At 46.0% G+C, this 17,385-nt stretch overlaps 1 protein-coding gene across 1 annotated transcript in view; it reads right to left on the bottom strand.

The window, feature by feature from the left end:
• Positions 1-17,385, bottom strand: part of Bfsp2 (beaded filament structural protein 2) — an 86,897-nt gene that overhangs the window by 13,472 nt on the left and 56,040 nt on the right. The window contains exon 5 of the mRNA XM_012950071.2: positions 599-730. Coding sequence (XP_012805525.2) covers positions 599-730 — 132 coding nt within the window. The remainder of the gene's footprint in view (positions 1-598; positions 731-17,385) is intronic.

The raw sequence follows: 17,385 nt of genomic DNA, 5'->3' as shown, positions 1-17,385 counted from the left end.
CTGGAAGCCACTGTGAGTCTGAGGAGCTTACAGAGCTTGAGACAGGATGAGGGGTTGGTCTCTGGGAGAGGAGAGAGGAAAGAGACAGGGCAGGGGAGGGGGCAGAGCAGGAATGTCGCCTCCCACCTCCCAGGAACCTGGCTAGAGCCTAATCCTGCTGAGAGCTCTGGAATGTCACGTGCTCTGTGTGATTGGTCCCACTTCGTGGCCAGTGGGCAGGGTTTGTAAAGATCTGTCAGCCTGACATTGTCTGGGGGCTGGGGTCACGGCCTGGCTTCTTGGATCAAGAATGTTCTGTTTGGCTGAGGCAATTCTCTGGAGAAGCAGGGTAACGAGAAGAGACAGCTGTGAGTGTTGGCGGCCAACATTCCTGGAAGTGGTCAGGTATGAGATAGCTCCATAGGGCACTCCCATGCCCACTCCACTTGTTAGGTATGACTCAGAATCTGGGGGTCAGAAGACATTGCCAAACCCAAACTGGCACCTGTGAGATGAGAGCCCTTTGCAAATGACCCGTGAGAGCAGAATTTACAGTGGATATTAAGATTAATAAATACACACAAAAAATAAATGTTATGGCTTTTCTTGATCTACTCACCAGAGCCCTCAGGGATTCGGTCTCAGCCTGGAGGCTTTGAACTTGGCATGACGTGTTGTGTAACTCCACACCAAGGGCAGCAGCCAACTTCTCCTCTTGGGTCTGGGACACACGGGCCACCTCCGTCTCTTGCTGTGGAGAGTCAGGTCTCAGGGTGAGAGCTAGGATGGGTCAAGAGCCCCAACCCATCCTTCCTCCCCAGTCCTAATCTCTGGGTTGCCTTGAACCAGAGGAAATGCATCTGTCAGAATTTAAAACACCCCTTTTCTCATAAGCCCTTTAACCAACTTGTGTACATAAATTACAATGCTTGCACATAGAATAACATCCAAAGGATTTACTAAACTCTTGCCCGAGGCTGTAGTTCACTGACAAATTATTTGCCTAGCATGGATAAGGTCCTGGGTTCAATCCTACGCAACACATGGTTACACACTCCAGAGAGATCAACTATGTATGGTAGAACATCTCCTTTTCTTCCCATGTTCTAGTGACAGTTTCGTTTCCAGTTTCTTATACCTTCTTTCAGGAATATCTCATTCATTGACAAAATAATGAGGAGACAACCTGAGAAATACGAAGCCATTTTGTTGTTGTGTGGACATCATAGAGTATGCTGGCATAAGCTAAGATGACCACGATGTCCCCGGATGATATAATCTTATGGAACCAGCAGTGGATATTTGGTCTATCATTGGACATTATGCTGTACACAACTTATTTGTTAATAACACAAGTCATCATGGTCTCTTGCTTTGGTGTGCTACTTAATATACCATGGAAGTTATTCTGTCAGTATTTAGAGACAGATTACATTCTTTTAAATTTTTTTTTGTTTATTTTTATTTATTTATTTGAAAGTGTCAGGCAGAGAGACAAAGAAGCAGATAGATAGATAGATAGAGAGAGAGAGAGAGAGAGAATGGGCATGCCAGGGTCTCCAGCCACTGCAAACGAACTCCAGACACATGTGCCTCCTTGTGCATCTGGCTAACGTGGGTCCTGGGGAATTGAGACTTGAACCAGGGTCCTTAGGCTTCAAAGGCAAGCGCTTAACCGCTAAGCCATCTCTCCAGCCCTACATTCTTTCTTTCTTTCTTTCTTTTTTTTTTTTAAATCTTTGTTTGAGGGGAGAGAGAGAGATTGAGAGAGAGAGAGAATGGGTATGTTAGGGCCCCTGCCACTGCAAATGACTGCAGACACATGTGCCACTTTGTGCTTCAAGCTTTCTATGGGTACTGGAGAATCAAACCACAGGCCATTAGCCTTTGCAAGCAAGTGCCTTTAACCGCTGAGCTATCTCTCCAGCCCTGATTATATTTTTCTTTTTTAAAAATTTATTTTTAAAAATAATTTTATTTTTATTTATTTATTTGAGAGAAAGAGATACATACATACATGCATACCCCACCATATGCATCTGGTTTACATGGGTTCTGGAGAGTTGAACCTGAGTCTTTAGGCTTCGCAGCCAAGCCCTTAACCTAAGCTAAGCCTTCTCTCCAGCCCTCATTATACTCTTTTTTTTGTTGTTTTTTTGAGGTAGGGTCTCACTCTAGCTCAGGCTGACCTGGAATTCACTATGTAGTCTCAGGATGGCCTCGAACTCATGGTGATCCTCCTACCTCTGCCTCCCGAGTGCTGGGTCATTACACTCTTTTAACAGCTGTATAACATTACCATGTTTGACCGTCCCATAACTGATTTAGAAGCTCCTGCTGATGGACACTAAGGTATTTGTAGATTTTTCCTATTATAAACAGTGGTGCAATGAACAATCTATATCCTTCACTTACCGTACAAGAGGGTATCTCTAAGGACTGATGCCTATGTGAAACTAGGTACGTGTATATGTATTTAAAGTCAGGGTCTTGCCATGTATTCCAAATTGGCCCAGAACCCTAGATCTTTCAATCTTCCTTCCTTAGCCTCTCAAGTGCCGAGATGATACATAGGCACAAACCCTCAGGAACTGCCGATTCAAAGGCGCAGGCATTTGTAATCTGGACATACAGGGCCAACTTGTCTTTCAACGAACTTTTAACCCCTTCCACCACTGCAAGACAGTGCCATTGTTCCGCACCGTCCTCACACAAGGGGCCACCCATCTATTGGCCCAATGGTGCCTCCCTGCTTGCTCAACCCAGTGCAGCCACAGGTGTGGACACAAGGGGAAGGTGCGTGGTCTGAGTCCTCCCTGTGCATTCTGGGAAGGGGATCCTGTGCTGCAAAAGGTGACAATGAGAAGCCACTGCTTTCTTCAATGCAGCCTGATGGAATGTCTTTTAGCCAATGCTGTGTGGGCGGGGGAAGCCCCCGTTTTCTCTCCTAGGTTACCAGCTTTCTGGAAGGACCTTTTTTTTTTTTTTTTTTTTTTTGCCACGTGAGTACTTATTTATAGAAGCATACAGAAATAGTTCAATGTGATTGGCTGGCTAAGGAATCTCAAGTCAGTAGCATGACCAGGGGTCGCAGTGTGAAGCTGCTAAGAGCCCCGGTACAGAACCAACACTGAAGGCTGTGGAGAGGCCGAAGGGGAGCAGAAGAGGGCCCAGATCTGACTGGCCGACTGGTGGCTGCCTGCTCCTAGGCCACTGTTTGGGCCTCCCACAGCCTCTGTCCTGTGCTCACAGGATGCAGGTGATAACAGAGTGGAGGCTAACAGTATGACGCTTTTGATAGATTTCACATGTGGAAGCTTTTAGAAGCTTAAACACTTGAAAACATTGACCATATACATACATCATATATTACAGTGATAATTTGACTGGAGTGATGGCTCAGTGGTTAAAGATGCTTGCTTGCAAAGCCTGCTGTTATGAGTTTGATTCCCCAATAGGGGCTGGGGAGATATCTCTGTGGTTTAGGTGCTTGCTTGCAAAGCTTGATGACCTGAGTTCGATTCCCCAGTACCCATGTAAAGTCAGATGCAAAGAGGCAAATGCGTCTGGAGTTTGTCTGCAGTGGCAAGAGGCCCTGGCACACATTTTCATTCTCTCCCTGTCCTTGAAAATAATATTTCTGAAAGGGTCCAAATAAAAATTAAAAAAGGGAATAATGTATAGAAGCAACTGTGAAGACAACTGACATTGATTTCTGGTCTCCAAACACACCAACATCAATGCGTGCACATACACACACATGCACACACACACGCACACATGCACATACATGCATGCACACATGCACGCACGCACACATGTAACAACAAGAGTAAAAAAGAAAGCTGGGTGTGATGGCGCACACCTTTAATACCGGGAGGCAGAGGTAGGAGGACCACCGTGAGTTTGAGGCCAGCCTGAGACTACACAGTGAATTCCAGGTCAGCCTGGGCTAGAGCGAAACCCCACCTCGAAAAGCCAACCCCTCCAAAAAAAGAATAAGAAAATGATAAAACACCCTCACTTGTCTTTGATACAAGATGAAAAAAATTAATGAAATTATAACTGTTAAATCCAATTCTATCACCCATTGCCTGCTAAGTCGCAAGGCCTACTTTCTGTTTATTGAAAGGTGAGATTGCTAAGCATAGCTGAGGTGTTAAAGACCTGCCAGCACCAACTGGAGGCTTTCTTCCAGCTTAAGGTTGGAAGCAAAAAAAAAAAATCATTGGCCCACTATGAGTCCTGGTGTCATGCATGCACTGCTCTGGTACAGCCCTTTAAACTTTTATTTTTACTATTTAAATGTTTTTTTTTTTTAAATTTTTATTTATTTATTTGAGAGCGACAGACACAGAGAGAAAGACAGATAGAGGGAGAGAGAGAGAGAATGGGCGCACCAGGGCTTCCAGCCTCTGCAAACGAACTCCAGACGCGTGCGCCCCCTTGTGCATCTGGCTAACGTGGGACCTGGGGAACTGAGCCTCGAACTGGGGTCCTTAGGCTTCACAGGCAAGTGCTTAACCGCTAAGCCATCTCTCCAGCCCATAGTTTTACTACTTAATTATTTATTTGGAGAGAGAAAGAGAGAAAGGGCATGCCAGGACCTCTTGCTACTGTAAGCTCCAGATGCATGTGTCACAAAGTATGCATGCATTTGGAGTTCCTTTGTAGTGGCAGAAGGCCCTGGTGAGCCCATTCTCTCTCCTTATAACTAAATAAATTATTTAAAAATTTTATTTAATTATTTTATGAGAGAGAGGCAGAAAGAGAGAAAGAGAAAGAGAATGGGTGTGCCAGGGCCTCTAACTACTGCAAATGATCGGGCTGCACATGGGTACTGAGGAATTGAACTTGGGTCCTTAGGTTTTGCAGATAAGTGCCTTAACTGCTGAGCTATCTCTCCAGCCCCTAAATAATTTTTTCTTGAGGCAAGTCCAACAGACTGGCCTTTTTAAGGACAGAAAGAGAGAGAGAGAGAGAGAGAGAGAGAGAGAGAGAGAGAGAGAGAGGGAGAATTGGCACATGAGGGCCCCCAGCCATTGCAATTGAACTCCGGATACATGAGCCATCTTGAATGCATGTGTGACCTTGCATATGCATCACTTCCGTGTCTGGCTTATGTGGGATCTGAGGATTTAAAAATGAGTCTCTCAGACTTCAAAGCAAGTGCCTTAACCTCTGAGTCATCTCTCTAGCCCCTAAATAAAATATCTTTTAAAAGATATTTTGTTTTTGGGGGCTAGGGAGATGGTTCAGTACCGTGTTGGTTTGATTCAGGTGTCCCCATAAACTTAGGTATTGTGAATGCTAGGTTCCCAGCTGATGGAGATTTGGGAATTAATGCTTCCTGGAGGGAGTGTATTGTTAGGGGCGGGCTTATGGGTGTTATAGCCAGTTTCCCCATGCCAGTGTTTGGCACACTCTACTGTTACTATTTTCCACCTTATGTTGGCCAGGGGGTGATGTCCACCCTCTGCTCATGCCATCATTTTCCCCTGCCATCATGGAGCTTCCACCTTGAGCCTGTAAGCCAAAATAAACCTCCTTTTTCCCACAAGCTGCCTAGAGACATGGGTTAGATTCCCTAGGACCCATGTAAAGTCAGATGGACAAAGTGACACAGGCATTTGCAGCAGCAAGAAGCCCTGGCACACCCGTTCTCTTCCTCCCTCCCTGTCAAATAAATAAAAATATTTTAAAAAAGAAATCTAGTTTGTAAAAACTTTTGTTTTCTAAGCAAGCACCTAAACCACTGAGCCATTTCTCCAGCTCACTGTGCTTGGTTTTCTGCAGAGCTAGTGACTGAGCTCAGGGTTTCATGCAAACACTCTATACGGCTGAGCTTCCTCTCCAGCCCTGCCTCAGTGCTCGGCTATTTATGTCAGCCCATGATGGAGATTTTCAAGTTTCAAATATTGTGATCATTATCAAGTCAAAATTGGGTACTTGAGAGTCTGACTATTGGAGATACAAATGTGGGGAGGAAGGGAAAAAGAACAAAACAATCATCTCCAAACCTGACCACTTTGCCAATTACCATTTCCAGTCCCACACACAATCTTGGTCATGACCCAGGGCCTTGTGATATAAGGTCAGAGTGGGCCCTTAGGAGGAGGCAGAATGCGCAGAGACAGACAGCACCCTTTGATTTCAGAATTAGTATGTGCATTTCCTTGTTAAAATAAATTTTAAAAATTTTTAAACATTCTTGTTTTAAGCCAGGCATGGTGGCGCACGCCTTTAACCCCAGCACTCAGGAGGCAGAGGTAAGAGTATCACCATGAGTTTGAGGCCAGCCTGAGACTACCTAGTGAATTTAATGTTAGACTAGACTAGAGTGAAGCCTTACCTCTAAAAATAAGTAAATAAAAATTCGTATTTTATTTATTTATTATAAGAGAGAGAGAGAGAATGGGTGCGGCAGGGCCTCCAGCCACTGCAAAGGAACTCCAGATGCATGCACCACCTTGTGTATCTGGCTTACATGGGTCCTGGGGAATTGAACCTAGGTCCTTTCACTTTGCATTCAGGCTCTTTAACTGCTACACCATCTCTCCAGCCTGGTATGTGCATTTCTGATGGATCAGATATCCAGACTGAGTGCTCAGGGCCTGAGAGGTATGTCTGCCTTTCCCTCAGCAGCTGCTGTGTGAGTTTGAGCAAGTCACTCGAGCTCTCTGGTCTACACTAGGGATGAACAAGCGTGGTAGAAGAGCATTACTCTGCTACAAAGAGCAGCTACTGCCTTGGCTCTTCATGCTTTCCAGATTTCACAGGGGCAAGCTAACCTTGTGGTGGTCCTTGTCTGGGAGAAAGGGAAGCAATGTCCCCTGGGGACCTCCCTTCAGCCCTTAGCACAGACGCCACCCCAATCTCACAGATCATAAGATATCACTTTCTTCTTCCCCTCCTTCTGCCTTCTCTCCCCTTCCCTCCTCCCCTTCTCTTTCATTATTATTATTACCTCCTCTCTTCTTCCCTCTCTCCCCTTCTCTTTAACCATTATTATTAATAATAATTATTTTGGCTTGTATGTGGTTCTGTGGTTTGAATCCCTGCTCTGTGTGTGGTCTTAGGTGTGTTACCAAGCTGCTCTGTGCCTCAGTTTACTCCTGTGTCAAATGAATAAAACTCACAATACTGGGCTGAAGAGATGGCTTAGTGGTTAAGGCGCTTGCCTACGAAGCCTAAGGACCCATGTTCCACTCTCCAGGTCCCACATAAGCCAGACGCACAAAGGTGAGGCAAGCGCAAGGTCACACGTGCCCACTAGGTGGTGCGCATGTCTGGAGTTCGATTTCAGTGGCTGAGGCCCTGCCATGCCAATTCTCTCTCTCTCTTCTCTCTCTGTCTCTCTCTTCCTTGCTTTCACCCTCCCCTCACAAAGAAAAACAACACAATGCCAATCTAGATGAAACATGAGCCCTGGAGAGCAGCATCTTTTCCATTCATTCCTGCTTCCCGTCGTCCCACCCCAGGCAACCTCCTCACTAAACTGTAGGAGCCTGCTGTGCAGTGACAACCTCTTATCACTCCGCCTCCTCCTGGGGCCTTAAGGAAACTACTCACACCTAGGACACCCTCAGGAAGAAGGTTAACAGCGTGCTTCCAACTGGGGACTCTGGGAGAAGCAGAAGCTCCCCTGGGAATGGAAGTAGATCAGATCTCTTCGTTTGTTCTTTAGCTATGGAGAACTTTTGATGGGCAGGACAATGTGCCCCTGACCCGACCTTCCTGCCAGATGCACGGTTTATCTGGGAGAAAACTGGGTGCCATTCAGACTGTGGCAGTGACATGAGTCCCCCTCAGGGGAAATGAAGAAGTGCATGTCTCACTACATGAGACTTCAACGCTGGCGGAAGGCTGGCCTGCAAGGCAGGGCTCCTTGGCTGGACACAGGAGGCACCAGGCTATTGAATCTGCTCTCTTCGTGGAGAACCCACGCCCTGCCTTGGCAGAAGTCCTGGAGGAGACAGCCCAGCTAACTGCCTTATGGACTTGGTGCCCGCTCTCCCGGGTCATAAGTATATGCATTTCCCTGATAGATGCAACAGAAGAAGTTTAGCCATGGGTCTGATTCTGGGAAGAAACACAGATTTTTCTTCTGAATTATTGGACAAGTCCTCTGTACAGTATTTTTGTCCTGGTTTGTTGAGGTCACCCTGCTTCTAAGAAGTGACTTGTTTGCTCTGTCTCCTAGGAGGCCACCAAGCGTGGGATATGAATGTCACCTTACTTTCCCTTGGACCTAAGTGATTGTTTGATCTTGGAAAGTGCCCTGTTTTAGAAGTAGGGTCCCCCCACTTTTTATGGGAACAGTCTGCCTAAAGACATCTGTGAGATGCTTTGCCATTAGGGGACTCAGGGCGGCCAGGGACGGGCATCTTTGGAAGCCAGAAAGTTTGTGTTCAAGGCACCAACCAAGCCAGAGCCTTGCTCATGGGTTTTGGTTGAGCGAGTGATTGTCCATGCCTTGGTAGAAGGTCACAAGGAAGAGGTTGTGATGTATATATGGTCCCTCGGCTGCTGGTTGGTGACCATGAAGGTTTGAAAGAATGATATGAACCATGAGGGCCAGAGAGCACTTCGGTGTATTTTCTTTAGGAGACTCAAGGGTAGGAAGTGTCTACCTCAGCGAGGAAGTCTATTGAATTCCCCTGCTTCGCAGCTTCTGCCCACACCACTTCTGCAGCCTGGATGCTGGTTAGCAGTCTCCTATGACAGATAGCCCTTCCCCACCGGCTCGCAGTATTGTTTTGAAATTTGGCTAGAACTATGACAGGATTAGTTAGAAAGACAAGTTGAGGGCCTGGGGAGATGACAGAGTAGCTAGGGACACTTGCTTGCTTCACAAGCAGGCAGATCTGAGTTTGATCCCCAAGACCCTAGTAAATAGCCACATGTGTATACATCACATACACACACACACGCACACACACTCTACACATACTAAATGTATACACCAAAAAATAAAACTATACGGAGAATGACTCAATGGTTAAACATGCTTGCTTTCACAGCCTTCCAGCTACAATTCCTCAGCACCCACAGAAAGCCAGACGCAAACAGTGGTACATGCATCTGGTGTTTGTCTGCTGTGGCAAGAGACCCTGATGTGCCCATACACAAACACACACGTGCAAATAAATAAATAAAAAGATTTAAATAAAAAAAATAAGAAGCCAGGTGTGGTGGCACATGCCTTTCATCCCCCAAGTTAGGAGGCTGAGGTAGGGGCTAACCTGGAGCTACAGAGTTCCAGGTCAGCCTGGGATAGACCCTATCTTGAAAAAACTAAAGTAATAATAATGATGATGATGATGATGGTTCTGGGTGTGATAACACACATCTTCAATCCTAGTATATAGGGAGGCTGACGTGGAGGGGGTGGTCACTGTGAGTCAAAGCCAGCCTGGGCTACAGAGTGAGTTCTAGGTCTGCCTGGGATGCCTGCCTAAAATAATCCAAAAAATAATTTAAAAAGGTAAGTGACAAGCTGGGAACATATGTAAAATTTATATCCCAGATACAGGACTGATTTCTTTAATACACAAAGGGACACTACAAACCAGTGCATAAAAGTACAAAGCTTTTGAATGGGCAAAAGATTATGTAGTTGCTCACACAAAAGCAAATTTGTATAAAATCTAACATATCAAAAGACGCTCCATCACTCTTAAAATACAAAAAAAAAAAAACAAAATAGAATGATTTTAATCTAAAATATTGGCAAAGAGCACAGTACCAGTGGGATGTGGGAAAGAGATACTGTCGAATATTTTTGATGGGAATGTAAATTGTTGGAGCCTTCATGGCATTTCCCCCCTGCCCCTTCCTTTCTCTTTCAATCTAAAATAACTAAAGCAACTACCTATTGGGCCAGCAATCTTGTGATTCTGTGTCTAGGAATTGATTCAACAGATACATTGCTATATTTGGAAATGAGGGTCATGCTACATTGGTGGCGACACACCCATTCATAATAGCAAAATGTGGGAAGCCACCGACGTGCTTGTGGACAGAGCAGAGTCCAGATAAATTCCAGGGCATCCATCAGCTCGGATAGGCTCTAACCTTTTCCGGAAAGGCCCAGGTAGTAAAGAGGCTGGGCCGGCCATGAGGTAACCATTCAGCTCTGCTCATGCAGCACAATTGCATACTTAGGCAATATGCAAATGAGTGTACATGGCTGTGTCCCAATACAACTTTATTTGCCAAAACAGGCAGGGGGCCATTTTCACTTATGGGCCATGGTTTGCTGCCCCTTGTGGGGGTGGTAACAAAGAGACTGTGTAAGCAAATGAGAGAGAAGATTATATATATGTATTTCCTTTCATATATACATAAAAATAAGTTTGAACACACACAATAGTATTGATTCACCAAGAAGGAAATAACTAGGTGACTAAGACCTGGGTTCAGTCACAATGCTTTTCACTTGGGATATTTTTTCATTTAAAAAAAAAAACAATTATCTAAAGAAATTTAAAAAAGACAATTATATATTTATTATTTATTTGTGAGTGTGTGGGGAAGGGGTTGTGTGTGTGTGTTGGGGGAGACACTCCAGGGTTTCTTGCTGCTGCATTGAAATGCTAGACACATGCTTTGCTTTTTATATCCAGCTTTGCACTGGGCACTGGAGAATTGAACCACTTTTTTTTTTTTTTAACCACTGAGCCATCTCCCCAGCCTGGTATTTTTAACTTTGAACAGTGAATACATTATGTATTAAAATATTAAGCTTGGGCTGGAGAGATGGCTCAGTGGTTAAGGCTGTCCCCTGTAAAGCCAGACAATCCAATTTCTATTACCCAGTGCCCACGTACAGCCAGGTGCACCAAGCGGTGTGTGCATCTGGAGATCATTTGCAGTGGCTATGGACCTGGCATACTCATATTCTCTCTGTCTATCTCTCTGCTTGCAAACAAATAAAATATTTTAAATATATTTTTATTTATTTATTTATTTGAGAGGGAGAAAGAAGGAGAGAGAGAGAGAACGAGAGAACGAGAATGGGCATGCCAGGGTCTCCAGCCACTGCAAATGAACTCCAGATGCATGCACCCCCTTACATAGGTCTTAGAGAGTCGAACCAGGATCCTCTGGCTTTGTAGTCAAATGCCTGAACCGCTAAGCCATCTCTCCAGCCCCAAATAAAATATTTTAAAAAGTCATTTGTTTACAATGTTAAACTGAAGCAAAAATAACTAAATAAATACTTCTGAGTGTGGTAGTGACTCCTAGCACTTGGGTCATGGATGTAGGAGGATCAAGAGTTTTAGGCCACTGAATATCAGATGCTGTGAAAGAGAGAGAGAGAGAGAGAGGGAGGGAGAGGTGTGGGGAGGAGGAGGAATGAGGAGCAGGAAGGGAGAAAGGGACAGAGACAAGCAATGTGGAGCCCTCTGCCAAGGTCTCCCTGTGATATATAGAGGCACAAGGCTTGCTTTGACCACACCGGGGCACAACCATGACTGATTTCCCAGAAGAGACATCGAGAATTATAGTCAGCTCATCAACTCACAGGGGTTTCTGAATTCCAGATGTCCTCAGCAGCTCTGGCCTCTTTATTTTCTTTGAAAGGAGCCCCCATCCCAGTTGGCTAATGCGTATATTAGTTCATTATATAGACTAGGGTCAGAATATCAGAATCCCGTTTTAATCCAATTGCATGCACCCTAGAAAATACAAACTCTTCTGGGTTTTTTTGTTGTTTTTTTCAAGATAGGGTCTCACTCTAGTCCAGGCTGTCGTGGCCTCAAACTCATGGCGATCCTCCTGCCTCTGCCTCCCGAGTGCTGGGATTAAAGGCGTGCACCACCACGCCCAGCTACCAACTCTTCTTTTAAAAAATATTTTTATTTGTTTATTTGCAAGCCAAGGGAGAGAGAGAGAATAGAGACAGGCAGGGTTGGGGGTGAGAATGGGTGCTCCAGGGCCTCTAGCCACTGCAAAAAAAAAAAAAAAAAAATCCAGATGCATGCGCCACTTTGTGCATCTGGCTTTACGTGGGTACTGGGGAATCCAATCAGGGTTGTTAGGCTTTGCAAGCAACAGCCTTAACCACTGAGCCATTTCTCCAGCCTTACTCCTCCTCTTCTTCTTTTTTCAAAAATTTATTTGGGGCTGGAGAGATGGCTTAGTGGTTAAGCGCTTGCCTGTGAAGCCTAAGGACCCCGGTTCGAGGCTCGATTCCCCAGGACCCACGTTACCCAGATGCACAAGGGGGTGCACACGTCTGGAGTTCGTTTGCAGTGGCTGGAAGCCCTGGCATGTCCATTCTTTCTCTCTCTTTGTCTCCCCCTTTCTTTCTCTTTCTGTTGCTCTCAAATAAATAAACAACAACAACAAAAATTTTAAAAAATGTATTTGCATGTGTAGGTGTTTGAGCACACACCAGTGTTTCTTGACCTTACAAATGAATTCCAGATGCATATGTCACATTGTGTCTGACTTTACATGGATGCTGGAGAATCAAGCTCAGGCTGGCAGGCTTTTCAAGCAAGCACCTTTAACCACTGAGCAATCTCCCCAGCCCGGTATAGACTCTTCTTGGTAAAAGGCAAGTGACAAAAGGCACTGTGTAATGATTTGCATACAGAGTGTCCCCTGAGAAAGCTCATGCTTTAAAGGCCTGTTCCCCAGTTGGGAGGGCTACCTAGTGAATTCCAGGTCAGCCTGGGCTAGAGCAACACTCTACCTCAAAAACAACAACCAAAATTTATTTGTTTGTTTGTTAGACAGAAAGAGGGGCAGATAGAGAGAGAGAGAATGGGCACATCAGGGCCTTTAGCCACTGCAACCAAACTCCAGACACATGACCCACCTTGTGCATCTGGCTTTACGTGGGTACTGGGGAATTGCACCCCAGTCATTTGACTTTGCAGGCAAGCATCTTAACCACTGAGCAATCTCTTAAGCCCTTATTTTAGTTTTACTTTTTTTTTGAGTGAGGTAGGGTCTCACTCTAGGCCAGGCTGACCTGGAATTCTCAGGGTGGCCTTGAACTCATGGCAATCTTCCTACCTCTGCCTCCCACATGCTGGGAGTCAAGGCATGTGCCACCACACGTGGGTATTTTAGTTTTTTAATATTTGCCTGTGTGTGGGTATGTGTATGTGCCCTTGCAGTACCCCTTACACTTGACCGTGGTGGGGGGTCACCCATCTGGGGAGGGCAGAGTGGAACATGGGTGAACTGCTCCGTTGCTTTTCTACCTGGTATCGTTTTGAGCTGCAGTGTCCTTTTGCCAATTCCAGAGCTCGTGTGGCTCCAGCAGTTCTCAGGGTTCTGCTCCCCTGCATGGCTGGGGTTGCAGGCACATGTGGCCATGCCCGGCTGTTTTATGTGGCAGCTGGAGATTTGAACTTGGGCAGTCTCAGGTCTCCTAAGGCCCTCATGCTGTTGCAGGAAGCACACTTAACCACTGAGCAATGGGGTCTCCAGCCCTATTGCAGGACTTTTAGCCAATGGCTCTGCTCTACCCAGTCTCTAATGGCTCTTTCAGCTCTGAGACCATCACCAGCCAGCAACCTCACGATTCACTTCAGTCTGTTCACCTCTCCTCATTCTTAATAGTTTGTACCATCCATCATCCTGACTGTGTAAAAAGCCTGATGGTCACAGCATACAGATACAATTCCTGACTGATGCTCCCAATGTCCCCAAGGCAAATGCAGCAGGGATCTGTTTGTTATGGGGGTCTAAACCCAGGGACTATTCAGAAACCAAGATCTCTTTCAACCATGTGGCCACCATATTGTGCTGGGAACCCAATAAGCCTCTGGTGACTGAATGCCATCTGCCTGCAGTGAGCGAGGGAGAGGAGGGAGGCTTCCGGCTAGCTTTGGGTGGAAGGAACATCTCAGGCAGGAAGGCCAGAGGCAGATAAGGAGACAGGCTGTGTACCACAGTTAAAGTGAGGGAGCAAAAACCTGTTATCCTGTATCCAGGCTGGGATAGCAGACAAGGAAAAAGAGGACCCCATCTCTACTGTGGAGGTAGTCTGAAAGCAGAGCTGTGCAAGCGAGAGAGGAGAGAGGGAAGGAGAGAGAGAGAGAGAGAGAATGGGTACATCAAGACTTCCTGCCACTGCAAATGAACACCAGACACGTGCATCACTTTGTGAATCTGGCTAGCCAGCATCTTTAATTGCTGAGCCATCTTCCCTGCCTGGTATATACTCTTTTTTTTTTTTTTTTTTGGTTTTTCGAGGTAGGGTCTCACTCTGGTCCAGGCTGACCTGGAATTAACTCTGTAGTCTCAGGGTGGCCTTGAACTCATGGCGATCCTCCTACCTCTGCCTCCCGAGTGCTGGGATTAAAGGCGTGCGCCACCACACCCGGCTCTGGTATATACTCTTTACACTGCTAAGTTTTCACTGATTTGTTACAAAGCAATAGAAAAACAGCCCAACTTTACTACATGGGGTCACCCCAATCCTATCAACAGACAAACCGAAGTGGAGAAACAGAGAGAATTAGCATGCCAGAGCCTCTGGCCACTGCAGTCGAATGCCAGACACATGCACCCCCTTGTGCACGTGTGTGACCTTGCACACTTGGGTCACATTGTGCATCTGGTCTACGGGACCGAGAGAGTCGAACATGAGTCATTAGGCTTTGCAAGCAAGCACCTTAACTGCTAAGCCATCTCTCCAGCCCAAGGTTGTCTTCTTTTTTTTTTTAAAAAAGTAGTGATTTATTTGAGAAAGGGAGAGACAGATGGAGAGAGAATGGATGTGCCAGGACCTCTAGCCGCTGCAAATGAACTCTAGCTGCATGCTCCACCTTGTGCCTCTGGCTTTACGTGGATACTGGGGAATTGAACCTGGGTCCTTAGGCCTTGCAGGCAAGTGCCTTAAGCTCTGAGCCATCTCTCCAGCCCTCAAGGTGGTCGTTTTAAGGTCAGTTGGCTATAGCTTGGAAGCAGCCACCTGTACCCACTGAGCCATCTCCCCAGCCCAAGACTGGAGGGTGTACTCTGTGGTGTGATTTTGTCATATAATAAAAATGCATCCTTGTATACTTGGCTTTGTGTCCGGTTCCTGGTTAGAGCTCCTAAAACCCATTGTGGCCTTCTATATGACTCAAGTCACGGAAGCATCTTTCTTTATCATTTTTTGTCTCCAACTCCTGAAATACCTCCTCAGTGGGGAAAACAAAAATGAAAGGAGAGCGTATTCTGTTATTCATATCAAACCTCTTTCTGCCCCACCTGAGCTTATGTTGGGGAGGTGGCTCTGACAGCGTCGCCAGGCATGATAGCTGGTTGCTAGGGAAACTCCTCCAGGCAGTTAGATGCTAGAACTTTCAGCCCCACCCCCAGCCCCGGGGAGCAGAGAGCCTCAGTCAGTGAAAGCTGACTTAATGATCAATGGGGACTTAGTTGTCATGCCCAGAACGAAGCCTGCACAAATCCCAGAAGGCCAAGGACTGGAGCGCTTTCATGCTGGTGGATGCTGGAGGCGTTGGGAAGATAGTAAGCTGCTGGAGAGGGAGAGGACCTTGCCCGACGCCTGGCCTTATGCACCTCTTCTGCTTGGCTATTGAGTTATATCCTTTCTTTTTTATTTTAAATATATTTTATTTATTTATTTATTTAAGAGAGAGAGAGAGAGAGGGGAGTGCCTCCAGCCACCGCAAATGAACTCCAGATTCATGTGCCCCCTTGTGCATCTGGCTTACGTGGGTCCTGGAGAATTGAACCGGGACCCTTTGGCTTTTCAGGCAAACGCCTTAATTGCTAAGCCATCTCTTCAGCCCCCATAGCCTTTCTTTTAGCAATTTATTTTATTTATTGAGAGAGAGAGAGAGAGAATGGGCACACTAGGGTCTTCAGCCACTGTAACTGAACTCCAGATGCATGCACCACCTTGTGCATCTGGCTTACGTGGATCCTGGGGAATCGAACTGAGGTACTTTGGCTTTTCAGGCAAACACCTTAACCACTAAGCCATCTCTCTAGCCCTTTTAAAAATATTTGTTTGAGGGACAGAGACAGAGAGAGGGACAAAGAGACAGAGAAAGAAAGAGAAAGAGAGAGAGAGAGAGAGAGAGAGAGAGAGAGAATGGGCATGCCAGCCACTGCAAACAAATTCTAGATGTGTATACCTAATGCCTTGTGCATCTGGCTTTACATGGGTACCTGTGTCCTTAGGCTTCGCAGGCAAGTGATTTCACTGCCTCTCCAGCCCAAGTTGAATCCTTTCTAAAGAACCAGTGGAAAGAAACAAAGTGCTGTTCAGAGCTCTGTGAGCTGTTCTAGCTGGTTATGGAATCTGGGAACTCTCAATTATTGGTCAGAAATGTAGGAGGACCTGGCTTAGGGCAGTCCTGTGGGACTGAGCGTGAAACCTGTGAGATCCAAAGAAAACTCAAGGTAGACAGCGTGAGATTTGAATGGTGGCGTACCAAGCTGATATTTGGAGAATTGTTTGGTATGGAAGAGGCCTACGCATTTAGTGATTTAAATAGTAATTATAGCTTGGTGTGGTGGCACACGTCTATAATTTTAGCACTCTGGAGGACTGCAAGTTACAGACTGACCTGGGCTACCTGGTGAAACCCTGACTCAACAAAGAAACAGACAGACCAATAAATTTTTTAAATGGGAAAAGCAGGGGCTAGAGAGATGGCTCAGTGGTTTAAGGATCTTACTTGCAAAGCCTGATTGCCTGAGTTTGATATTCCCTATACCCACATAAAGCCAGACACATGAAATTGTGCCTGCCTATGGAGTTTCTTTGTCGTGTCAAGAGGCCCTGGCATGCCTAGATTCTCTTTCTTTCTTCTTTCTTCTTTCTTTTTTTTTCTTTTTTTCTCCCTTCTTTCCTTCCTTCCTTCCTTCCTTCCTTCCTTCCTTCCTTCCTTCCTTCCTTCCTTCCTTCCTTCCTCTCTCTCTCTCTGTGTTTGTATCTGTCTCTCTGCCTCTCTCTAAAGTAAATAAATAAAGATATTAAGAAATAAAATAGGAAAATATAGGAGGATGTATTAATCATCAAAAACCTGGCCAGAGGTGATTTAGGAAGGAAGAAAGGAAGGAAGGAAGGAAGGAGGGAGGGAGGGAGGGAGGGAAGGAGGGAGGGAGGGAGGAAGCAAGGGAGGAAGGAAGGAAGGAAGACAGGAAGGGGAAGGAAGGAAGATAGGAAAGGGAAGGAGGGAGGATTTATTTCAGGTTACAGTCCATCTTGGGGGCAGGAGCATGGGACAACTGGTCTCATTCACCCGCAGTGGGAAGCAGAGAGCAAGGAAGGCTGGTGCTCTTCCAACTCTTTTATCCAGCCTAGGGTCCCGACCCCATGGAATGGCGCTGCCCACAGTTAAGGAGGATCTTCCCACTTCAGTTTATCCTAGTCAAGATCATTCCTCACAAGCATGACCAGAGGCTCATTTCCTAGGT

The sequence above is a fragment of the Jaculus jaculus genome, chromosome 17, assembly GCF_020740685.1.
Source record: "Jaculus jaculus isolate mJacJac1 chromosome 17, mJacJac1.mat.Y.cur, whole genome shotgun sequence".
In the NCBI taxonomy this organism is placed as follows: Eukaryota; Metazoa; Chordata; class Mammalia; order Rodentia; family Dipodidae; genus Jaculus; species Jaculus jaculus.
The sequence above is the reverse complement of the archived record's forward strand: the minus strand, read 5'-3'. Positions and strand labels throughout refer to the sequence as shown.